Here is a 25,503-nt window from a genome sequence, read left to right on the forward strand (position 1 = left end):
GTGTATCGTGAATGCCCATTGGTCGTGTCCTATCTAACTGACCTATTGGTTGAGTGTCTGTGTGTCATGTCTCTGGTGCTCCCTCTAGTGTCTAGCTAGTCTATGTGTACTTACATTAACCCCTTGTGTATCTACAGTGATGCATATCACCACATCCCCCCTTTTTCGTGTTACATATTTTCTGTACACTGTTAAAGAAAATTGAACAAAAAACAGGTAGATAAGCGATGCTCTGTACAAGTTATGATAACAGTCATCATTAAACAATAAGTCCAACTCATATGTACGAGTCCAAAACCCATCAATTATCATGGTCGAATGTCTTTCTTGTTGGGTTGGTGAGTTGGTGATTTTGATGGTGGCATGTCCTTGTGAACGCCATCAGTGTCCCTGTGCATAAGGAACCAAGAAGTGGTCAAATCACTTTGTTGTCTGATTTGGAGTCTTTTTTTCTTCCGATGCTGGTGATAGCGATGTTGGATGGCATCTGTCCTGAATGCCAGGTTGCCTGTTGGTAGTGCAGCACACGTGAATTGGGAAGATGCATCGTCCTGTCATGGTATATCATTGTACTGAGCTGAGCAGTAACAGTGTCCCTCATGGGCAGAGTTGTACCATGTCGTACCAGTCGAAGTTCCATTGGTGTAGTCTTTGTCATGCTTGCTGTCGACGATGTTGCCTTTGCTACGCGTCGTGTCGTTGTCTTTGATATGGTTTTCATAGGTTGTGATGTTGTGTTGGATGGTTCTGTTGTTGTGTTCGCTGCGCTCAAGGACCACACTGTGGATAATACGAGTCCTTCACACAGTTACTCGTGTCAGCGTGCTTTGTGATATCTGCTGTTTTCTTGAGCGTGCCGTCACTGAGTTTGCGGCGCTCCCCATCTGGAGTCATGTCCGGCTTACGTGAATCAGCTTTGGCGTTTGGTTGCTCCCCATCAGGAGTCTGGTCTATTTCACCTGAGTCAGTTTTGATTTGTCGATGCTCCCCGTCTGGAGTCATAGCAGGTTCACTGGAGTCAGCTGAGATTTCTTGATGCTCCCCGTCCGGAGTCAGTTCAGGTTCACTTGAGTCAGCTGAGGTTTCTTGATGCTCCACGTCAGGAGTCAGAACATTCAGGAATGCATTTGCTTGTGGAGAGGCTCGGGCGAATGAGGTTTGAAGTAACGTGGTGTCACCGGAGTCACCAGAGGTCTCACTGTGATCGCCGAGTGCCTCTGTACGCACTAGCTGAGGTCTGTCACATTGCACATCTTATATTGTTGTTCACTTGGGCTGGGTAGACTGTCAGAGTCTTCTTCTGGTGGCTTAAACAATGTGGGTAGACTGTCATAGTCGCTTTGGTTGAGTGTCTGTGTGTCATGTCTCTGGTGCTCCCTCTAGTGTCTAGGTAGTTTACGTGTACTTACATTAACCCCTTGTGTATCTACAGTGATGCATATCACCACAGACAGGGCTTTAAATTAACCGGGGTGTGGGTGGCTGAGGGTTTGGGTGAAAGGAGGTTCAGAGATCCAAAGAGAAAAGTCGAGGTATCAGAATAGTATAGCAATGTGGGTAAAGACAAGCAGAGTGGGACAAGAAGGGTCAGAGAGTTAAACAAAAATTGAACATCAACAAATAATGTCATGGCAGAGAATAGAAGTAAAGAATGCATTTGTAATAAGACAGATTAACTAGTGGCCAAATCAAGGTAATTCATTTAAATCTAATCGCCGTTGCAGAGACATGGGGCGGGATTCTCTAATGCTGCGCAGTGTCTACGTCACCGTAAACAACGTTCGCGTTTTATGATGGCGTGAACGGGCCGTCCCGACGACTAATACTGGTCCGCAAAAGGGGCCAGCACAGCACGGAGCAGTTCACGCTGCTGATCCCGGCGCGAACTGGGCGCCGCGGGATCTGCGCAGACGCAGTGGCACTGGTGCCAACGCACACATGGGCAGTGCCTGCCTTCAACGCGCCGGCCCCAACGCAACATGGCGCATGGCTACAGGGGCCATCGCGGAGGAAATGAGGCCCCCAGCCCGAAAGGCCGGCCTGCCGATTGGTGGGCCTTGATCATGAGCCAGGCCACATCAGAGGCCTCCCCCCGAGGTCAGACCCCGCTCCCCCCACATCCCCCCCCCCCCACCCCCAATCATTCCATGCCGAGTTCCCGCCGGCTGAGAGCAGGTGTGGACGCCGCCGGCGGGTCTCGGCATTTTCACGACGGCTGCTCGGCCCATCCCGGGCCGAGAATCGGCGGGCTGGCCGCATAGAGCGGCCCCCGACCGGCGCCGTGCCAACCACGCCAGTGCAATGGCACCGAATCGCGTGGCGATGTTGGGGTGGCCTGGTGCGAGTCGGCCGGTCGCGGGGATTCTCTGGCCCGGATCTGGGCTGAGAAAATCCCGCCCATGGTTCCAAGGTTGGCAACAGATATTCCAATGTACGCAATATTTTGGAAAGGCAGAATAGCAAAGGAGGAGGGATAGCCCTAATAATAAAGGATGATAGAAAGACAGAATGACAGAAAAGATCTGGCCTCAAATGATCATGAAGTAGAATCAGTATGGGTGGAAAATAGGAATAGCAAGACTCAGAAATCACTGGTGAGAGTAGTTTATAGGCCCCCTAATAGCAATAAACAATAAGTTATTGGAGACTGTAACAAAGTAAATGTAATAATTATAGGGGGACTTAAATCTTCATATATGCGGGGATAATCAAATTGGCAAGAGTGGTTTAAAAGATTTGTTTGCAGAATATTTTGTGGCAGTTCCGTCGAACAATATGACTAGGGATAAAGCTATCTTAGGTTTAATATTGTGTAATGAAACAGGATTATTATTAATGTTAAAAAATATCTCAGGGGAAATAGTGACCATAATAGCACTGAATTCCACATTCCTCAGCGCCGAGGAACCGGGTTCAATCCCAGCCCGGGTCACTGTTCGTGTGGAGTTTGCACATTCTCCCCGTGTCTGTGCGAGTCTCACCCCCATAACCCAAAGATGTGCAGAGCAGGTGGATTGGCCATGCCATATTGCCCTTTAATTGGAAAAAAAGAATTGGGTGCTCTAAATTCCAATTGCAAACAAGTATCCTAAACCTAAACAAATCTTAACATAGGTGAGATGGACGAACTGGCTAAGGTTAACTGGGTAAATAGACTGTCAGGAATGGATGTAAATGAACAGTTTGAAACATTTAAAGAAACAATTTAAAAGCCTCACTTAGGAAGTTAGGGATAAAATTAGATTAAAAAAGAGCCTTATAGTGATGCAAAAAGGAATAGCAAGTCTAATTATTGGGAGTGTTTAAGAAACAAGCAAAAGGCCACCAAAAAAATTGAAAAAAGGGCAAAACAATATACAAGACAAACTAGCTAGAAATAGATTGTAAGAAATGTAATATGTATATAAAAAAGAATAGAGTAGCTAAAGTTCGAAGTAGAGGCAGGGGAATATAGAAATGGCAGAGGTATTGACCAAATATTTACTTTGGTCTCCACAGTAGAAGTCACCAATTTCAGGCCAGAAAAAGACGGTAACCTACAGGCTAAAGTGAGGAAATGAAGGAAATTATCAGCAGTAAAAAAAATTGGAGAAACTTAACATAGGAACATAGGAATTGAGAGCAGAAGCACATATCTTGAAAAATCTAAAGTCAAAATATCGACATTAGATGTTGGACTCATCTCAATTTCAAATCATAGTCTCATTTTTATAACAGCTTACTTAAATAATCCAGTGCTAATTTAAACAAAAATTAGAGTACCCAATTTTTATTTTTTCGCAATTAAGGGGCAATTTAATGTGGACAATCCACCCAGCCTGCGTATCTTTTGGTTTGTGGGGAAGAAACTCACGCAACACAGGGAGAATTTGCAAACTCCATACAGACAGTGACCCAGAGCCAGGATCGAACCTGGGACCTCGGTACCATGAGGCAGCAGCGCAAAACCAGTACGCTAGTGTGCTGCCGCATCCAGTGCTAATTTTAGTTGAGCATTTTGATACCAAATTTGAAATCATGCTGGTTAGCAATGTCAATTTCCCCTATTTCAATTTGATATTGAATCTGGTGTAATCTGTAGGAGGCATGTGGCATCCAACACAGTGACTTTGTCAAGGAGGATGGCTAGCCAATCAGATCGACATGAATTCAGAAAGCCAACAAGCCAGGAAGTGAGAAACATGGAATATAATTCACTTCTAAATCATTTCACAGAAGACATCCAATATAAAAGTTGGAACATACAGATGGGCTTAAGATAAAATTGAAAGACCAAACTTTAGAAATAAAATGATTTTCAACATTTTGGAATTTTCAGTTTTTTTTTTGAGGGGATTAATAATTGCAAAATTGAGTATTGCTGAAAAAAAAGACAGGTCAAAATGTTGGTCTTGTACTCACCAGGACAGTTCATGAGAATATCAGTACAAGGTGAAAACAATGATTTATACTGTATGAGAGGAGAATGCTGACTGGTGTTATGCTGACAACCAATTTAGGATAGCTGGGCCCGCAATGTGACATATTCGCGTGTACTGGAACTTACATACATTAATACACATTGCCCTGTTCTTTGCAGACAGAAAAACACGTATACATATTAAGCCTATTTCAGCCAAATAAAGCAAGTGACAGCCATTTGCTGATTGATTCCCCAATCAGTGTCAAGCTACCGGGTTTAAATTTCAAAGAAAACTTGGCAGTTATCTGTCAGTCACCATTAACTGCATTCTCAATGTCAAAGCATCTATCAATCAAGTCCATTTGCTAACCAACCAGCTCACTGGGGCTGGTTTAGCTCACTCAGCTAAATCGCTGGCTTTTAAAGCAGACCAAGCAGGCCAGCAGCACGGTTCAATTCCCGTACCAGCCTCCCAGACAGGCGCTGGAATGTGGTGACTAGGGGCTTTTCACAGTAACTTCATTGAAGCCTACTCGTGACAATAAGCAATTTTAATTTTCATTTCATTTTTTTTCTCTTCCCACTCAGTATAAATTATTGTTTTCCCCCCACTGTTATTCTTGCAAAGTGTCCTGATGAAAGCAAGATGAAAAGCTTCGACATGTATTTTCTTTCAGAAATACTGAAGTTCTGTACTATTAAATGACTAATTGTAAAATTAGTGTTTCAGAGCCAGAGAGGTTGCTCAACAGCAATTATGACTTAATTACACCTCAGTCAAAGAACAAACAAAGAAAAGTACAGCACAGGAACAGTCCCTTCCGCCCTCCAAGCCTGCGCCGACAAATGTGGTTTAACGTTTTCAATGTTTTCTACAATAAGAATAGTGCGTAAAGCATTGAGGTTTAATGTCAATGCACTGATTCTATATTGACTGCATCTGTGAATAATGCAATTGTACATCTTGTGGAGCAGGAGTGTATCAGTGATAGGGGGCGGGATTCTCCGAGCCCGCGCTGGATTGGAGAATCGTCAGAGGCGCGTACCACCCGGCGAGAGCTCGGTCCTGCGGCCTCTGTGGACGTCCTGGTGGTGAACTGGGGGGGATCCATGGGGTCCAAGCTAGCGATCGGGGGCATCCGATCGGCGGGCGGCCACGATCTGGAGGGGGCCTACCTCCTTCAATGCGGCCCACTGTAAAGCCCCGACATGGAGACGGCAACCACATGCATGCGCCGGCACGGAGACGGCCATCGCGCGCATGCGCGGACCCGAGCCAGCCTTGCAGGGCCACCTTTTGGCGCTGGAGCAGCGCACAGCTCTCTGGCACCATGCTAGCTGCCTGAACAGTGGTGAATTGCTGGCGTACACTACTCCCGATGTTTAAGCCGGCTTCAACACTTGGCCGGGATTTCGGAGAATCCCGGCCAGGAACTTTGGACTTTCAAGCTTAACTGCGGATGTGCGGAGGTCAGAAGTTGTGTCAGTTTTGCACAATGATGACAAAGGTCACCATCAGTTTTGCTGGCATTACAACTCAAATTACAGGCCGCTATACTTTACATTTGGGAATCTTAGGACTTAAAATTACCTTTTTTTATCTATGCTTTCATTCATCTCTCCGGATTTCTTCAAGAAGACATTAAAATCATGTTAGAATTCTTACTAACTTCTAACACAACTCAAAATGTTGTGAGAAATGTTAGGAACTGATTCTTGAATTAATGGGTGGAACTGATTTGTAAAAGGTTATGGTTGCTTAAATTGTGAAATTTCAATGTTAGAAATTATTTCAGTGAAGTTTGTCGATTTTAAATTGCAGCAGGTTATATTTATTTGTTGCCACACAGAGAAAAATTGTGTCCACACACTGGATTCTTCTAAAACACAATGAGAGGTTTATTAACGGTGCTGCTCATATAAACAAGATGATCATCTCCTCAAAGTCCCCGCAAACACTCTGCTGACAACCAGCAAGAATGTATTCCCAGGTACATTACACAGTTTTTGATAATTTTGTGATCTGGTGCACCCTTGCTCACAGGGAATGCAATGGAAAATTTCTATCAAGAGTAATGTATTGTTGACCTGCAAGTGTAGGATCACATAATTGTCGCTTATGACTCCTTCGGTTGGGTGGTTAAGGGAATCTGAATTTTCACCAATGTCATCCCAATATAACGGGATAATAGACACAAAACGGAACTATCTCTGTATTATTTCCTCTTCTCCCTACCCCTCCTTCCCTAATCCTTGATAACATTAAGAGTTCACTGATTTTGCCCTTGAAGATGATTTTAACAATCATTTTGAATTTGAACATTGGCATAATATACATTTCATAATTCAATTCAAATTCGAGTCACCTTCAGCAGTTCCTGTTATATATGGTTTTGGAGATGTAGTTTTCTCCACTAACTGGATTCTTATTTTCTGATTTTAATTGGGGGTAGGAGGCGCAGGGATGGTGGAGGGTGATGGGGAGGGGGGGATATCGAATGTACCTTTTCACAGGTTCTGTTTGAACAAGAGCAGCTTCTATCATAATCTTCATCCAGGACTCCATTTCTTTGACTGTTTCAGTGTAGAAATAATAAGTCCGCATATTTGGATGAGCAGCCTGATCAGAAATGACAGTGATTACTAAGTTAAGCGATTCCTGTAAAAAAAAAAGAAGAAAATCAACGTATAGTTAATCCAAAATCACTATTACTTGAAATGGAAATAAATCCAGCGTCTTAATGTTAAGTAGAGCTGCTAAATTTCCAATTTTACCAAAAATATTCTAGCATAATTACCATAATTTTTTACATTAGGTCAAGCACTCAGTGAAAATGGTAATTTAAAGCAATATTAAAATCACCTTCAATTGATTAGGTTTCAAAGAAATTCTCCCTAATTCTTCATGTGTTCCCCTCTCAGTTTGCGTTCCATGTTCTACTGCATAACAATTGCATATACTTCTGTGGTTTCTAACTTTGTGCCTGATCCGATCTCACTCTTTATCCATCTATTACTAACAATGTATCAAGTTTTATGTCTTACTTTGGTTGCCCCTGTTCTTAATTGCTAACAATCGGGAGCCTCTGCTGGCAAGGTTATTTCAATGTATAAATTTACAACACAAATGAAGTATATTGTGACCTCTGATGCGGTTGTCCAAAACCAGAGGCCTAATATTGCTGTATCTTACTGCTTAGTTTCCAATACTTAAAAACAGAGCATTAGTTGGTAAACATGCATTCTGACTTCTAGCCCCTTTGAAATGCTGCTGGGCACATCACTTGAATATTTGTGCAGGCAGATGTAGAATGGCAGCAACATTGGGTAGGTAAGGTCATGTAAAATCAAGATAATTGAGATATTGGTGGCGAGCTGTCTTCTTGAACCACTGCAGTCCATGTGGTGCAGGTACACCCACTGTGCTATTAGGGAGTTCCAGGATTTTGACCCAGTGACAGTGAAGGAACCATAATATATTTCCAAGTCAGGATGGTGAGTGACTTCGAGGGGAACGTCCAGGTGGTGGTGTTTCTATATATCTGCTGTCCTTGTCCTTCTAAGGTGCTGTCCAAGGGATCTTGGTGAGTTCCTGCAGTGCATCCTGTAAATGGTACATACTGCTGCTACTGTGCGTCGGTGGTGGAGGAAGTAAATGTTTGTGGCTGGGGTGCCAATCAAGTGGGCTGCTTTTTCCTGGATGGTGTCAAGCTCCTTGACTGTTGTTGGAGCTGCACACATCCAGCAAGTGGTGGAGAGTATTCCATCACACTCCTAACTTGTGCCTTTTAGTTGGTGAACAGGCTTTGGGGAATCAGGAGGCGAGTTACTTGCTGCAGGAGTTACTTCCTCATGATGGCATTGAGGCTGCAAGGGTTGGGCACACTGGATATGTGGAGCTTGTTCAAGGAATTGCTATTGCATGTTCTTGATAAGTACGTACCAGTCAGGCAGGGAGGAAGGGGTCGAGCGAGGGAACCGTGGTTTACGAAAGAAGTGGAATCTCCTGTTAAGAGGAAGAAGGAGGCCTATGTGAAGATGAGGCGTGAAGTTTCAGTTGGGGCGCTTGATAGTTACAAGGAAGCGAGGAAGGATCTAAAGAGAGAGCTAAGACGAGCAAGGAGGGGACATGAGAAGTCTTTGGCAGGTAGGATCAAGGAAAACCCAAAAGCTTTCTATAGGTATGTCAGGAATAAAAGAATGACTAGGGTAAGAGTAGGGCCAGTCAAGGACAGTGGTGGGAAGTTGTGTGTGGAGGCTGAGGAGATAAGCGAGATACTAAATGAATACTTTTCGTCAGTATTCACTCAGGAAAAAGATAATATTGTGGAGGAGAATGCTGAGACCCAGGCTATTAGAATAGATGGCATTGAGGTGCGTAGGGAAGAAGTGTTGGCAATTTTGGACAAGGTGAAAATAGATAAGTCCCCGGGGCCGGATGGGATTTATCCTAGGATTCTCTGGGAAGCCAGGGAAGAGATTGCTGAGCCTTTGGCTTTGATTTTTAGGTCATCATTGGCTACAGGAATAGTGCTAGAGGACTGGAGGATAGCAAATGTGGTCCCTTTGTTCAAGAAGGGGAGTAGAGATAACCCCGGTAACTATAGGCCGGTGAGCCAAACGTCTGTGGTGGGTAAAGTCTTGGAGAGGATTATAAAAGATACGATTTATAATCATCTAGATAGGAATAATATGATTAGGGATAGTCAGCATGGTTTTGTGAAGGGTAGGTCATGCCTCACAAACCTTATCGAGTTCTTTGAGAAGGTGACTGAACAGGTAGACGAGTGTAGAGCAGTTGATGTGGTGTATATGGATTTCAGTAAAGCGTTTGATAAGGTTCCCCACGGTCGGCTATTGCAGAAAATACGGAGGCTGGGGATTGAGAGTGATTTAGAGATGTGGATCAGACATTGGCTAGTTGAAAGAAGACAGAGAGTGGTAGTTGATGGGAAATGTTCAGAATGGAGTTCAGTTACGAGTGGCGTACCACAAGGATCTGTTCTGGGGCTGTTGCTGTTTGTCATTTTTATAAATGACCTAGAGGAGGGCGCAGAAGGATGGGTGAGTAAATTTGTAGACGACACTAAAGTCGGTGGAGTTGTAGACAGTGCGGAAGGATGTTGCAGGTTACAGAGGGACATAGATAAGCTGCAGAGCTGGGCTGAGAGGTGGCAAATGGAGTTTAATGTGGAGAAGTGTGAGGTGATTCACTTTGGAAAGAATAACAGGAATGCGGAATATTTGGCTAATGGTAAAATTCTTGGTAGTGTGGATGAGCAGAGGGATCTCGGTGTCCATGTACATAGATCCCTGAAAGTTGCCACCCAGGTTGATAGGGTTGTGAAGAAGGCCTATGGTGTATTGGTCTTTATTGGTAGAGGGATTGAGTTCCGGAGCCATGAGGTCATGTTGCAGTTGTACAAAACTCTAGTACGGCCGCATTTGGAGTTTTGCGTACAGTTCTGGTCGCCTCATTATAGGAAGGACGTGGAAGCTTTGGAACTGGTGCAGAGGAGATTTACCAGGATGTTGCCTGGTATGGAGGGAAAATCTTATGAGGAAAGGCTGATGGACTTGCGGTTGTTTTCGTTAGAGAGAAGAAGGTTAAGAGGTGACTTAATAGAGGCATACAAAATGATCAGAGGGTTAGATAGGGTGGACAGCGAGAGCCTTCTCCCGCGGATGGAGGTGGCTAGCACAAGGGGACATAGCCTTAAATTGAGGGGTAATAGATATAGGACAGAGGTCAGAGGTGGGTTTTTTACGCAAAGAGTGGTGAGGCCGTGGAATGCCCTACCTGCAACAGTAGTAAACTCGCCAACATTGAGGGCATTTAAAAGTTTATTGGATAAGCATATGGATGATAAGGGCATAGTGTAGGTTAGATGGCCTTTAGTTTTTTTTCCATGTCGGTGCAACATCGAGGGCCGAAGGGCCTGTACTGCGCTGTATCGTTCTATGTTCTATGATACCTAGCCTCTGACCTGCTCTTGGAGCCACGGTATTTATATGGCTAGTCCAGTTCAGTTTGTAGCCAATGTTAACCCCCAGGATGTCGATAGTGCGGAATTCAGTGATGGTAATGTTATGGGACAATGGTTTAATTCTCTGTTATTGAGATGGTATTGCCTGGCATTTGTGGGTGCGAATGCTACTTGCCACTTGTCAGTCCAAGCCTGGATATTGTCCAGGTCTTGCTGCATTTGCACGTGGACCTCTTCAGTGTCTGAGGCATCTCAAATGGTGCTGAACAAGGGCAGCACGGTGGCCTAGTGGTTAGCACAACCGCCTCACGGCGCTTAGGTCCCAGGTTCGATCCCGGCTCTGGGTCACTGTCCATGTGGAGTTTGCACGTTCTCCCCGTGTCTGCGTGGGTTTCGCCCCCACAACCCAAAAATGTGCAGAGTAGGTGGATTGGCCACGCTAAATTGCCCCTTAATTGGAAAAAATAATTGGCTAATCTAAATTAAAAAAAAAAAAAAATGGTGCTGAACAATCATCAGTGAACATCCCCACATCTGACCTCATGTTAGAAAGAAGGTCACTGATGAAGCAGCTGAAGATGGTTGGGTTGAGGACACTACCCTGAGGAACTCCTGCATTGATGTCTCGGGACTGAGATGATTGACCTCCAACAATCACAATCATAATTTGATTTAGATCTTTAACCTGAACAATAATGGTCTGATAACATGTTGCTTTTCAGAAAATAATTTATATGGTATGAAGGTATTGCAAATCCAAGTCTGAATCGCCTCAGTAAAATGGCTAATTATTAATCCTTTGCATGATAGTTATCTTCGCAGCACAATTAGGTGTACATTTGTGATCATAGGAGGCAATAGACAGTTTATGAAACTGTAATTTGCTGTGAACACAAGTACAGTTGGGAGAGAGCCAAACTGCAATACTGATTGCTTCTTAGTGTTTTCATTGCTTTTTAATTATTTTTTCCAAACAGATAGTTATCATTTTTTTTTACTGGTTGAGACATGTGTCAATCAGCATATTTCACACACAACTAATTGGGTTCTCAAATGTAACTTGTCTGACACCTCAGACTTTCCGTAATCATGTGACCATGCCATGAGTCTGCCTCTGGAGGCAGACATCTTGAAATCAATTGAATAAAGTCTCTCACACAGCACACACTGAAGAAGTACAGCTGTCCTTATACTTGCAACGTGATGTCTGAGAGTGAAAAAAAAACATTTTTTGAATCCTGCAAAAGAAGCAGAGAAGGCACTGAGAACCCAGGAACACAAAGGTTCAAAATCTGCACAAAAAAACTGAAAAGATCTGACCAAACAAATTCCAGGGACAACACAAAGGTTCCAGGAGGAACGAAGAATGGCCCACAATTCCACAGTTGGCACTGAAAGCGCGAGTTGAAAACAGGCAAATGCACTTAACTAGAAAAACTGCTCCTTCATAGCAATCGGCGGTAGGGGAGAGGGATCTCACCTACTGTACTGAATACATAACTACCATCAATCCCAGAAGTTCACGATTCCCGACAACTGCAATGGAACAACAGCATTCACCATGACAACAAGGGCCATGGGAACACCACTCCTCCGGACAAAGAACATCTTTGAGGAGAAGTCAATGCACATGGGTTCCATTAAGAGACTTGCAAGATTTAAAGACTGATTTAATGGCTTCATTATGCCCGACTTGGTGACATGATGAGGATGATGTGGTGAATCACAGTAGCATAATTCACACTGTATTACACATGTTGTACTATGTGTCTGTAAGCTCGGCACACGAGCAGTTGCACTGCTCTGCCACTAGGGGGAGATGCACTAGGAGTGTACGGGAGTTTGTACTGGGCTCCACCCACGGCTCCTCCCCCTAACCGGAAGTATAAAGGTTGATGCTGAGAGCCTGCCTGCCAGTTCATCTGGCGTTCATCTTGTCACAGACAGGCTCTGTTGTAAGACGATTAAAACCACTGTTCACTTCTAACCACGTGTCGCGTGAATTGATGGTCTCATCAGATGATAAATCTCACGAGGCCTCTTGCAAGATTTGTGATTCTCGGAATGCCTCGCGAGATCCAACAAGGGCTCCAGTTTAACATATTTAAGTGAGCCATTAGGCTCATTTGAATATGCCTGCGCCTGATTCTCCCCAGGCCCGGGAACTAACGCCCGTGTCTTAGGGACCTCACCATGGCACCATTTAGCACTGGTTCACACAAATGTGGACCAGGCGTAACGGCACTTGGTGCGTGGGGGAGGGTCTTTTGCAGGCTATGGAGGCCCCTTAATGGTCGAGCTCTGGGCAGGGTGGCATCCTGGCACTCCCACTGGCACCCAGGCTCCTTGGCACTATCAAGGTGCCCAGATGGGACTACAAGGCTAGCAGGGACACTGTTGGGGTGCCAGACTGGCAGTGCCAGGTTGCCCATGCCAGGGATTGGGTCTGGGTGTGCCCTGCCCTTGAGAGATCGGCACGCTTGCGGTGAGTGGGGTCCAGAGGCTGTGGTGGGGATTCCAAGGGGGGGGGGTTGAAAATTGGGGGCAGCATTTGAAAATGGTTGAGTTTGTCATGTGCAGGAAATGAGCTAATTGTGGCTTCGGCGGGGCATTTCCGACCGAGGCCAAAAAAAAGGCAGACGGCCTGAGCCCAAAACGGGACTTTATTGCACATGAACAAAGAACAGGCCCTTCGCCTCTCCAAGCCTGCGCTGACCATGGTACCTACCTCAACATAAAATCTTCTGCACTTATGGAGTCAGTGTCCTTCCGTTTCCACCCTATTGATATATTTCTCAAATGCCCCTTAAATGCCACTATCGTGCCTGCTCTTAACACCTCCCCAGGCAGCGCGTTCCATATATTTACCCCCCTCTGTATCAAAAACGTGCCTCGCATATCTATTCTAACCTTTTCCCCACGCACTTTAATCTTATGTCCCCTCGTACTTGGCTCTCCTACTCTAGGAAAGAGCATCTGATTATCCACTCTGTCCATGCCACTCGTAATCTTGCAGACCACTATCAGGTCTCCTCCCAATCTCTGTCATTCCAGTGAGAACGGACCGAGTTTATCTAACCTCTCCTCATAGCTAATGCCCTCCATACCAGGCAACATTCTAGTAAATAGCTTCTGTCCCCTCTCCAAAGCATCCACATCCTTCTGGTAGTGTGGGGATCAGAATTGTACACAATATTCCCAAACCGGCCTCCCCGAACAAGCGGCGGAATGTGGCGACTAGGGGCTTTTCACAGTAACTTCATTGAAGCCTACTTGTGACAATAAGCGATTATTATTATAATATTCCAAAGGAGGCCTAACTAAGGTTCTTAAGGTAATCAAGGTTACATTGCACACTTATGTGCAAAGATTGACTAGTCTGGGCAGCACGGTAGCATGGTGGTTAGCATAAATGCTTCACAGCTCCAGGGTCCCAGGTTCGGTTCCCGGCTGGGTCACTGTCTGTGCGGAGTCTGCACGTCCTCCCCGTGTGTGCGTGGGTTTCCTCCGGGTGCTCCGGTTTCCTCCCACAGTCCAAAGATGTGCGGGTTAGGTGGATTGGCCATGCTAAATTGCCCGTAGTGTCCTAAAAAGTAAGGTTAAGGGGGAGGGGGGGTTGTTGGGTTACGGTTATAGGGTGGATACGTGGGTTTGAGTAGGGTGATCATTGCTCGGCACAACATCGAGGGCCGAAGGGCCTGTTCTGTGCTGTTCTATGTTCTATGTAGACCAAACACTTATTCATGCACAAGAACCGTGGGTGCATCGTGATTAACATAATTCATGCAAATATGTCTTTTCACTAGGAAAAAGGGAATGTTTGTATCTTGAGCTCAATATGAAAATGAGAATGTCTGAGTTTTGTAATGTAGCCAGTCTGATTGACACCTCAAGGTTTCCGTAGTCCATGTGATCATGCCATGAGTCTGCCTCATGCAGACAACGTAAGATCAGTTGAGTAAAGCCTCTCACAGAACATAAACTGAAGTACAGCTGTCCATATACTTATAACAACAATAACTTTAAGCCAGTAGTAAAACCGAGGTACTTCACAATAAACAATGAAATACTTACTTGGCTGTTTCAAGTGAATTCACAACAGCTGTGAAACATCCAAAGTGTTCATCAGTGGCTCAAAAGCAGAGTGGAAACAAATAAAGATACATATATTAATGCAGTTATAGCCCATATTCATGATTAAACAGGATTGCAAAAGAACCGAACTCATTGAACACAATTCATCTTGCTGTCAAAAGTACTACGGTATTGAGGACTTCCGGTTGCGGCTATGACCAGCTAAGTCGCACGTTTGGCTGCTCCTGCTACAAAGGTGTTTTCGGGCCGATTGGAGGGCCCCAACGGCGCTGTAAGGACAAATCCCGGTGGGGGAAGGCTCCCTGAAGAGAACCAGACCAACTTTATGGTCGGTACCCGGAGTGGGGTGGTAAAGAAAGCAACAGCAGCTCCCAAAAAAAAGCGGGGGAAGAAGACCAAAATGGCGGCCGGTGGCGCACCCGAGGAATGGAGGAAATGGGCGGAGGAGCAGCAGGCCGCTCTCCTGCGCTTCTTTACGGAGCTGAAAATGGAGCTCTTGGAGTCAATGACTGCGACGACCACCAGGCTGATGGGAGCCCAGGCGACCCAAGAGGCGTCGATTCGGGAGCTGCAACAGGAGATGACTGTGAGGGAGGAGGAGGCCACGGTCCTCGTGGGAAAGGTAGAGGTGCACGAGGCACTCCACCTGAAATGGCAGAGCCGTTTTGAGGAGCTGGATACCCGAATGAGGCGGAAGAACCTGAGGATCTTGGGCCTGGCAGAAGGCCTGGAGGGGTCAGACCTCCCGGGATATGTAGCAGAAATGCTGAGCTCCCTGATGGGGGCAGGGGCCGTCCCTTCGCCCCTGGAGCTGGAAGAGGCCTACAGGGTCATGGCTAGGAGGCCAAGAGCAAATGAGCCCCCGAGGGCGGTGCTGGTGCGGTTCCAGCGACTCAGCGACCGTGAGAGAGTGCTGGAGTGGGCCAAGAGGGAAAGGAGCAGCAAGTGGGAGAATTCGACGGTGAGGGTCTACCAGGACTGGAGTGCGGAGGTGGCAAAGCGGCGGGCCCGGTACAACCGGACGAAGGCGGTGCTACATGCAAAACGGATCAGGTTCGGAATGCTGCAGCCAGCGCGCTTGTGGGTCACCTACAGGAACCAACACCACTATTTTGAGTCCCCAGAGGAGGCGTGGGCCTTTGTACAGGAAGAGAAACTGGACTCGAATTAGACCCAGGGGATACTTGGCGGCCGTAGCCGCTCGGGTACTTTCAGCTGAATTCTTTGTTTGGATTTTGAACTCTTGCTGTGGTTTTTCTTCTGATGTTTTTTCCCCCTTTGCCAACTTCCCTTAGTTATTGTTATTGTGGTTATTCATGGTTATTTATGGTTATTTATGCTGTTTGGTAGAGGGCGACTGTTAAGTACATTGTTATTTGTTATTTATCTGTTATTTATAATGTTAAGTTGGGGGGGTGGGACGGGGGGGAGAGCAGATCGGGGATATGGGCTCCTAGGGGGGGTTCTTTTACAGGCATGGACGGGGACGGGGGTGGAACTGAAGATGGCGGGGTGGGGTGTGGCAGGGCGAAAGCGCGGGCTTTCCTCTGTTTTCACGCGCGCGGGGCAGAGGAGGGGGGAGGGGAGGAGTGCGGGGCGTGGCTAGCAATGGCGACCTTTCCCGCGCTGGAGCGGGGCCAGGGAGGAGTGGCAAGGGGGGGGAGGCCCCCCCCCCCCGAGCCGGGGGGAGTCGGAGTGTGGCAGGAGCAGCCGGGTCAGCGTGAACCAGCTGACTTACGGGAGTACGATGGAGGGTACATCGCGGCTAGGAGGGGTCCTAGCCTGGGGGGGGGGGGGGAAGGGGGGTTAGGGAGGGACACCGGGTTGCTGCTGAAAAGACCAGAAACGGGAAGTGGAGGACTGGAGAGGTGGGGGGAGGGGGACATCGCCATGGGGAGCGGGTCAGAAGGGGAGGGTCGACCCGGGGCGAGCAGGGAACAGGACATGGCTAATTGGCAGGGGAAGGGGGCGGGTTGTCCCGCGACCCGGCTGATCACTTGGAACGTGAGGGGGTTGAATGGGCCGGTCAAGAGATCAAGGGTATTCTCACACCTGAAGGGACTGAAGGCTGATGTAGCAATGTTACAGGAGACCCATTTGAAGGTAGTGGACCAGGTTCGCCTGAGAAGGGGGTGGGTGGGACAGGTGTTCCACTCTGGATTGGACGCAAAGAACCGGGGGGTGGCGATTCTGGTGGGAAAGAGGGTGTCGTTCGTGGCGGAGGAGGTGGTGGCGGATAAGGAGGGTAGGTATGTGATGGTGAAGGGTAAGCTGCAGGGGGAGAAAGTGGTGATGGTCAACGTATATGCCCCGAACTGGGATGACGCGGGTTTTATGAGGCGCCTATTGGGCCTCATTCCGGGACTGGAGGCAGGGGGCTTGATCATGGGGGGGGACTTTAACACAGTGCTGGACCCCGGGCTAGACAGATCGAGCTCAAGGACCAATAGGAGGCCGGCAGCGGCAGAAGTGCTGAGGGGGTACATGGAGCAGATGGGAGGAGTAGACCCATGGAGGTTTGGTAGGCCGAGGGCGAGGGAGTATTCCTTTTTCTCCCACGTCCATAGAGTGTACTCCAGAATCGATTTCTTCGTGTTGAGCAGGGGGCTGATCCCGAGGGTACGGGAAGCTGAGTACTCGGCCATTGCAATCTCTGATCATGCACCGCATTGGGTGGATGTGGAAATGGGGGAGGCGCGGGACCAGCGCCCGCTGTGGCGGCTGGATGTGGGGCTGTTAGCGGACGACGAGGTGTGTAAAAGGGTCCGGAAGAGCATTGAGAGCTATCTGGACTTGAATGACACGGGTCAGGTGCAGGTGGGGATGGTCTGGGAGGCCCTGAAGGCAGTGATCAGGGGAGAGCTGATCTCCATAAGGGCGCACAGAGAAAGAAAGGAGAGGCAGGAGAGGGAGAGGCTGGTGGGGGAGCTATTGGAAGTGGATAGGAGATATGCGGAGGCACCAGAGGAGGGGCTGCTGGGAGAACGGCGCAGCCTGCAGGTCAAGTTCGACCTGCTGACCACCAGGAAGGCAGAGACGCAGTGGAGAAGGGCACAGGGCGCGGTCTATGAGTATGGGGAAAAGGCGAGCAGGATGCTGGCACACCAGCTTCGCAAACGAGATGCGGCTAGGGAGATTGGGGGAGTGAAGGAGAGGGGCGGGAAGGTAGTGCAGAAGGGGCAAGAAGTGAACGGGGTCTTCAGGGATTTTTACAAGGAGTTGTATCGGTCTGAGCCGCCGACGAGGAGAGGGGGAATGGAGGACTTCCTAAACAAATTGAGGTTCCCAAGGGTCCAGGAGGGGCTGGTAGAAGGGCTGGGGGCGCCAATAGGGCTAGAGGAGCTAGTCAAGGGAATAGGTCAGATGCAAGCGGGGAAGGCGCCGGGGCCAGATGGGTTCCCGGTGGAATTCTATAAGAAAAATGTGGACTTGGTGGGACCGGTACTGGTACGAGCCTTTAATGAGGCGCGAGAGGGGGGGGTTCTGCCCCCGACAATGTCGCAGGCTCTGATCTCCCTGATATTGAAGCGGGATAAAGACCCCGTGCAGTGCGGGTCCTACAGGCCTATCTCGCTTCTGAACGTGGATGCCAAGTTGCTGGCAAAGATCCTGGCAGCTAGAATAGAGGATTGTGTGCCAGGGGTAATCCATGAGGACCAGACGGGGTTCGTGAAGGGGCGGCAGCTCAACACGAACGTGCGGAGATTGCTGAATGTAATTATGATGCCGGCAGTGGAGGGGGAGGCTGAGATAGTGGTAGCGCTGGACGCGGAGAAGGCATTCGATAGGGTGGAGTGGGAGTACCTGTGGGAGACGTTGGAACGGTTTGGGTTTGGGGAAGGGTTTATTAAGTGGGTGAAGTTGCTCTACTCGGCCCCGACGGCGAGTGTAGTGACAAACGGGAGGAGGTCGGAGTATTTCGGGCTCCACCGAGGGACCAGGCAGGGATGTCCCCTATCCCCCCTACTTTTCGCACTGGCGATTGAACCGTTGCCGATGGCACTGAGGGGTTCAGGGGGGTGGAGAGGACTGACTAGGGGAGGGGAGCAACATCGAGTATCGCTGTATGCGGATGATCTACTGCTGTACGTGGCAGACCCAGAAGGGGGAATGCCGGAGATAATGGAACTATTAGCAGAGTTTGGGGACTTTTCGGGGTACAAACTAAATTTGGGCAAAAGCGAGGTTTTTGTGATACACCCGGGGGACCAGGGAGAGGGTATTGGGAGACTCCCCTTCAAGCGAGCAGGAAAGAGCTTTAGGTACTTAGGGGTGCAGGTGGCAAGGAACTGGGGGACCCTCCACAAGTTGAACTTTTCCAGGCTGGTGGAACAGATGGAGGAGGAATTTAAGAGGTGGGACATGGTACCGTTGTCGCTGGCGGGGAGGGTGCAGTCAATCAAAATGACGGTCCTCCCAAGGTTCTTGTTTTTATTTCAGTGCTTGCCCATCTTCCTCCCTAGGGCCTTCTTCAAAAAGGTGACGAGTAGCATCATGAGCTACGTGTGGGCGCATGGCACCCCAAGGGTGAGGAGGGTCTTTTTGGAGCGGAGTAGGGACAGTGGAGGGCTGGCACTGCCCAATCTTTCGGGGTACTACTGGGCGGCAAATGTGTCAATGGTGCGCAAGTGGATGATGGAAGGGGAGGGGGCAGCTTGGAAACGAATGGAGAGGGCGTCCTGTGGCAACACAAGCCTGGGGGCCCTAGTAACGGCACCATGGCCGCTCCCCCCCACGAGGTACACCACGAGCCCGGTGGTGGCGGCCACCCTCAAGATATGGGGGCAGTGGAGGCGACATAGGGGGGAAATGGGAGGTCTGTTGGCGGCGCCAATAAGAGGGAACCATAGATTCATCCCGGGGAACATCGACGGGGGATTTCAGAGCTGGTACAGGGTGGGCATACGGCAGCTGAAGGACCTGTTTATAGAGGGGAGGTTTGCGAGCCTGGGAGGGCTGGAGGAGAAGTTTGAGCTCCCCCCGGGAAACATGTTCAGATATTTACAAGTGAAGGCATTTGCTAGGCGGCAGGTGGAGGGGTTTCCCCTGCTCCCCAGTAAGGGGGCGAGTGATAGGGTGCTCTCGGGGGTCTGGGTCGGAGGGGGGAAGATATCAGACATCTACAAGATAATGCAGGAGGCGGAAGCAGCATCAGGGGAGGAGCTGAAAGCCAAGTGGGAAGGGGAGCTGGGAGAGCAGATAGAAGACGGGACGTGGGCGGATGCACTGGAGAAGGTCAACTCTTCCTCCTCGTGTGCGAGACTGAGCCTCATTCAATTTAAGGTGCTGCATAGAGCTCACATGACGGGGACAAGGATGAGCCGGTTCTTTGGGGGTGAGGACAGGTGTGTCAGATGTCTGGGAAGCCCAGCGAACCATGTGCATATGTTCTGGGCATGTCCGGTGCTGGAAGGGTTCTGGAAGGGGGTGGCAAGGACGGTGTCGAAGGTGGTGGGGTCCAGGGTCAAACCAGGATGGGGGCTTGCGATCTTTGGGGTCGGGGTAGAACCGGGGGTACAGGAGGCTAGGGAGGCCGGAATACTGGCCTTTGCGTCCCTAGTGGCTCGACGAAGGATATTAATTCAATGGAAGGACGCGAGGCCTCCAAGCGTTGAAACTTGGATTAACGATATGGCTAGCTATATTCAGCTAGAAAGGATCAAATTTGCCCTGAGAGGGTCGGTACAGGGATTCTCCAGGCGGTGGCAACCTTTCCTTGACTTTTTAGATCAGAGATAGACGTTCGGGGTCGTGGCAGCAGCAACCCGGGGGGGGGGGGGGGGGGGGGGGGGGGGGGGGGGGGGAGGGAGGGGGGGGGGGGGAGGGAGGGGGGGGGGAGGGGGGGGGGAGGGGAGGGGGGGGCAGCAAGGGTCGTGGGGGGACATGCACGACTGTAACGCGGGCAAGTCTGCTCGCTGCTCATGTCTGAAACTGTAGGCTGCCTTGTTTGTTAAGGTTGCCTGGGGGGGGGAGGACTGGTGCGCGCGAGAGGGCGGGCGTGGGAGGGACATTTGCCTAGAGGGATTGTGTTGTAAATAATTTAAAAATTAGTAGGGGTAAATGTTTGTATGGAAAAACTCTTTCAATAAAAATTATTTAAAAAAAAAAAAAGTACTACGGTATTACATTTCCGCCAATTCAAGCAGAGATAATTTAAACACTTTTTTAGAATGAGCGTAGAAATGGTCGGATGAAGTGTTAAATCTAGGTCCTCCCTTGTCTCAAGGCTCAGGTGTTCTCTGATCCTGGTTTGGGTGTAATTTAAAATACAAGAAAAATTAACAGGTTGAGCATTTTGGATTCCAAATCACTATTTGTTAATTAGATTGATACATTAGAACAAGTTAAAATACAGCCGTTTCCTCACTATAAACCATCCCAGTTTTTCAAAATGGATTGTAAATCAGTCAAAAACTCATACTTGCTGAGAAAGAACTAAAATAGATTTAAAGAAAATGAGTTGAATACTTGTGACTGAAAAAATGTCCAATGCATTTGTTTTATTGGATTCTCTGACGTTAAGCTTTTAGAACACAATTAACAAAGAAAGAATCACGTGGGTAATGCAAACACTGACCTTGAATGCATATTTCCGATTTATATGATCTTCAGGGCTAATTGGAGCTACCTTAAAGCTAGGTAGAAGAATACTTCCCAGAATGCCTTCCTCCTTTTCATCTGCCAGGAAAGAAGTAAAATCAAAGCCTCTTTATTTCTTAGCCATTACAACAGGTTGTATTTATATTTTTAGGAAAATAAAGGTAGTTTTAAGGGATTTATATTTGTACTGGTAAACAGAAATAAGGTATAATTTTAAGTGGTTTTAATTTAATGTTTTTGCGCCTAGAAGGGTAAAACCTATAGTTAGATTTATGCTGGACGAAGGTATATGTATGTTTGGGAGTTGGTTTCAATTCCAACTGAACTGGGATTCTATTGTGCTTTGAGAAGCATGGAGAGTAAATAAACCAGCAGTGGTTTCTTAGAAAATAGGACCTTGTATGGGAGAGACATTTTTAAGCTTTAGTTTAGTTAATTTGATTGCAGTTGAAGATAGGCTGTGAGACAGAAGGTAACTCTCACAGCTCTGCTCGAAGCAGTTGGTTTTAGAAGGCTAAATTCTGATTATCTTCCTCAGCCTTGCTAGAAGAAAAGCCATACTACAGAGTAATAGTTAAGAGAACAGATGACGAAAATCTAAAGTCCAGCTAGTTAAGGAAATTAGAGAAACAAAGTGAAGTTTCCAAGAAGCCTGGAGTTGATGGAACAGAGAAACTAGGAACCCAGAACAAATTACTGTTCAGTAAAGTCACAGAGAGTTGGAAAGTCATTGAATTGTGAAAGGCTGGAAAGGTTGCAAAGAGCTTCTTAAAGTGAGGAAAGGAGATGGAGAAGTAGGAGAATTTAGGGAGGAAATTCCAGGGCATGATGCCTGCATTTTGAATTCAAGAAAGACAAAAATTGAATATTTTCTTAATAGCAATAGACTAAAAGCTGTTGAAGGGTTTAGGTGTCGGTATACACAAATCTATATAAATTGATCGTATTGGTACAAAAAGTAATCAAAGAGATTAACTTAAATCCTTGCCTTTATCTCAAAGGGGTTGGTATATGAATGTACAGTCCAGTTGTGGTCAAATTCAATCCAAAACACTCCATTCAGCTATGGGCACCTAAATCACATCAAAGGTAAACTATCCCAGAAGGGACTTCAGTGCTGATTCTGAAATACTGGGGCTTCAAGGGTCAAATAATTGAAGACAGGTTGTGTAAACTTGTGTTGCATTCCCTCAAGTTTAGAAAGTTGTGGAGTGTCTGAAATTGAGGTGTTTACAATGATGAACAGGGTTTGATTAAGTATAAGCAGGGTACAAGGCATTTCTTCTGGTGGGGAGAACTGGAACAAATGGATACAAACACAAAATTGGAGTTAAGTCATTTAGGTATTAAACAGGAAGCACATATTTCCACATAAAAGTTAGTGCAAATGTGGAATTCTCTCCTCCAAAATGATGGCTTTTATGCAATCTTCAAGACACAGATCTATACATCTTAGGGAAGGCATCCGGGGATAGGGAATAAAGGGAGTGAATGGAATTGAAATATATAGTCCGTAATGATCAAACTGAATGATGGTACAGGTTTTTGGGCTAAACGCACCACACTCCTGTTCCCATGTTCCTGTAAACAAAATGTTTATATTGCCACATCCAAATCTAGTTTCATACCTTGTTCACTGCATGTGTTTTTTTCAAGACTTGCTGCATTGGTTTATTAATTTCATTCTTACAGTTTACTTGCATGGTTAAAATTTTAACTTAGAAAAATGTAATTTGTATAATTTTTCAGTAAAATCAAATTTTTTTGGTACCAACAAGTGAGATGGCACATATTAACGCATTGAACTAAAGCAGTATGTAAAGTTTGACATATTCACCATTATTTGGGATGCACAGAGGCCCAACGTTTAGAAGACATTTCCAGTGTATGATTCCTATAAATATTGTTTCTGATCAAGCTGGTGGTCAATACTGATGGACAATTCTAGCATTCAGTATGGGCATTAAAAATGTACTGCAGGCTGTCTCAAAATAATCTTGAAGAAACTGGCAATAGCAACAAGCATTTATAATTTACAACCAATAGTTGGAACATGCAAATAAATTGTGTCCAATGCAGAATTAAAGGATGTGAAATCTGTAAACAAAAATTCATCAGAGAAACAGCTTGGACACTTTTCACACAACACATGAACCAAGAAGCTAAGCTGTATGTTGCAAACTAGTAAAATATACAGAAGGCTAATATACTCAAGATATGTTCAATTACAAGACGCATATTGTGCTGACACTTGACAGGTAGATGTCCAAATAAAAGCTGTGTGATCATAATTTTACTTGCCTCAATGCGACAGTTTAAAAGACAAATTCAATTTCTAGATCAATGATAATGTGCAAACCAGTTACATGAAAGATCTAGTATGTAGAAAATTAAAAGTCAGAAAATGTATGGCACAGGGGAGGTCATTCAACCAGTCATGTCTACGTTGGCTAAAAATGAATTCTCCAGTCTAATTCCATTTTAAAGCACAGCCCTGCAGGTACTTTAATTGTATTTGTTTTGTGCAATTCTAACAAAGCCCACAATTACTGGCCTCGTTGCAACCGACTCGGGCCTTTTATGAGATTTAATGGCCTTGTTAAGCCTCGCAAGATCTCGCGAGGCATCGTGATCTGGATCCAACTCACAATGCGTGGGATCCGGATTTGCATATTCAAGTGTGCAGTAAGGTTCACTTGAATGTTTTCATGTTGGAGTTATAGAGTCATACAGTACAGAAAAGGCCCTTCTGCGCCAGTCAAAAACAACCACCTAACTTATTCTATTCCCATTTTTCAGTACTTAGCATATAGCCTTGTACTCCCTGGGATCACAAGTGTATATCTAAATACTTCTTAAATGTTTTGAGGGTCTTTGCCTGCACCACCCTTTCAGGCAGCGAGTTCCAAACTCCCAGCACCCTCTGCGTAAAAAGGCTTTTTCTTCACATCTCCTCTAAACCTCCTGCTGCTTACCTTAAATCTATGCCCCCGGTCATTGATCCCTCCATCAAGGGAAACAGTTTCTTCCTGTCTCCTCCCTCTATGCCCCTCATAATTTTATACATCTCAATGATGTCCCACCTGTCTCCTCTGTTTCAAGGAAAGCAATCCAAGTCTATCCAATCTCACTTCATAACTAAAACTTTCCTGCACCACAGGCAATATCCTGGCAAATCTCCCCTGCACCCTTTCAAGTGCTATCACATCCCTCCTGCGGGGCTAAATAGCTGGCTTGTAAAGAAGAACAAGGCCAGCAGTGCAGGTTCAATTCCCGTACCAGCCTCCCCGAACAGGCGCCGGAATGTGGCGACTAGGGGCTTTTCACAGTAACTTCATTTGAAGCCTACTTGTGACAATAAGCGATTTTCACTTCAAATTTTCATTTCATGTAGATTTCAGAACTGCACACAATATTCCAGCTGTGGCCTAACAAATGTTTTATACAGTTCCAACATAACCCATCTGCTCTTAAACTCTATGCCTCGGCTAATAAAGGCAAGTCTACTAGAGGCATTCTTAACCACTATATCCACTGCTCTGTTACCTTAAGGGACCGGTACACATGCGCACCAAGATTCCTTTGATCCCCAGGGGCCTGCCATTTATCGTACATTCCCTTGCCTCATTTGTCCTGCTGAAGTGCATCGCATCATTTCACTTATCCGGATTGAATTCCATTTGCCACTGATCAGCCCATCTATATCCTCCTGTAATCAAAGGCTATCCTCTTCACTATTTATCACGCCACAAATTTTTGCATCATCCACAAACTTACTGATCAACCCTCCTACATTCACTTATCGCTGTGGGACACCACTGGACACCGGCTTCCAGTCAGAAAAACACCCCTCGACCATCACCTTCTGTTTCCTGCCACTCAGCCAATTTGGATCCGAAATGTCAAGGTTCCTTGGATCCATGGGCTCTTAACTTTGCTATCAGTTTCCCATCTGGGACTTTATCAAAAGCCTTGCTGAAGTCCAAGCAGACTACATCAAATGCATTTTCCTTATCTACACACCTGTTCACCTCTTTGAAAAATTCAATCAAATTTGTCAGACATGACCTCCCTTTACCATGCTGACTGTTCCTGATTAATCCTTGCCTCTCCAAATACATGTTAATTTTGTCTCTCAGAATTGTTTGAATAGTTTCCCCACCACAGGTTAGAGTGACTGGCCTGTAGTTTTCTGGTTTATCCCTTCCTCCCTTCTTGAATAATGGTACCACATTGGCTATCCTTCAGTCCACCCTCGCCTTGAAGACCCTGAGTGAGTGCTGTTCAGCACTGGTCTCCACCAATGTAGGCCAGCTGATGCCACTCAGGTACCGTGGCACTGCCAGTTTGGCACCACCACTCAGGCACCCTGGCAGTGCCATCCAGGTGCCACCTTGGCAAAATGTCAGGATGCCCAGG

General features: G+C 46.8%; 1 protein-coding gene across 14 annotated transcripts in view; it reads right to left on the bottom strand.

Moving 5' to 3' along the window:
* The window catches only part of plekha5 (pleckstrin homology domain containing, family A member 5), a 460,471-nt gene that overhangs the window by 120,473 nt on the left and 314,495 nt on the right, over positions 1-25,503 (bottom strand). For 13 of the 14 annotated variants that reach the window (XM_038811100.1, XM_038811097.1, XM_038811094.1 and 10 more), the window contains 2 exons: positions 21,062-21,162; positions 6,907-7,022 (listed from right to left, as the gene is read on the bottom strand). In XM_038811100.1, the coding sequence (XP_038667028.1) occupies positions 6,907-7,022; positions 21,062-21,162 (217 nt within the window). Of the gene's footprint in view, positions 1-6,906; positions 7,023-14,463; positions 14,725-21,061; positions 21,163-25,503 lie in introns of those variants that run through there. The other variant, XM_038811104.1, reaches the window with a different exon arrangement.

The sequence above is a fragment of the Scyliorhinus canicula genome, chromosome 11 (assembly GCF_902713615.1).
Source record: "Scyliorhinus canicula chromosome 11, sScyCan1.1, whole genome shotgun sequence".
NCBI classification, from domain to species: domain Eukaryota; kingdom Metazoa; phylum Chordata; class Chondrichthyes; order Carcharhiniformes; family Scyliorhinidae; genus Scyliorhinus; species Scyliorhinus canicula.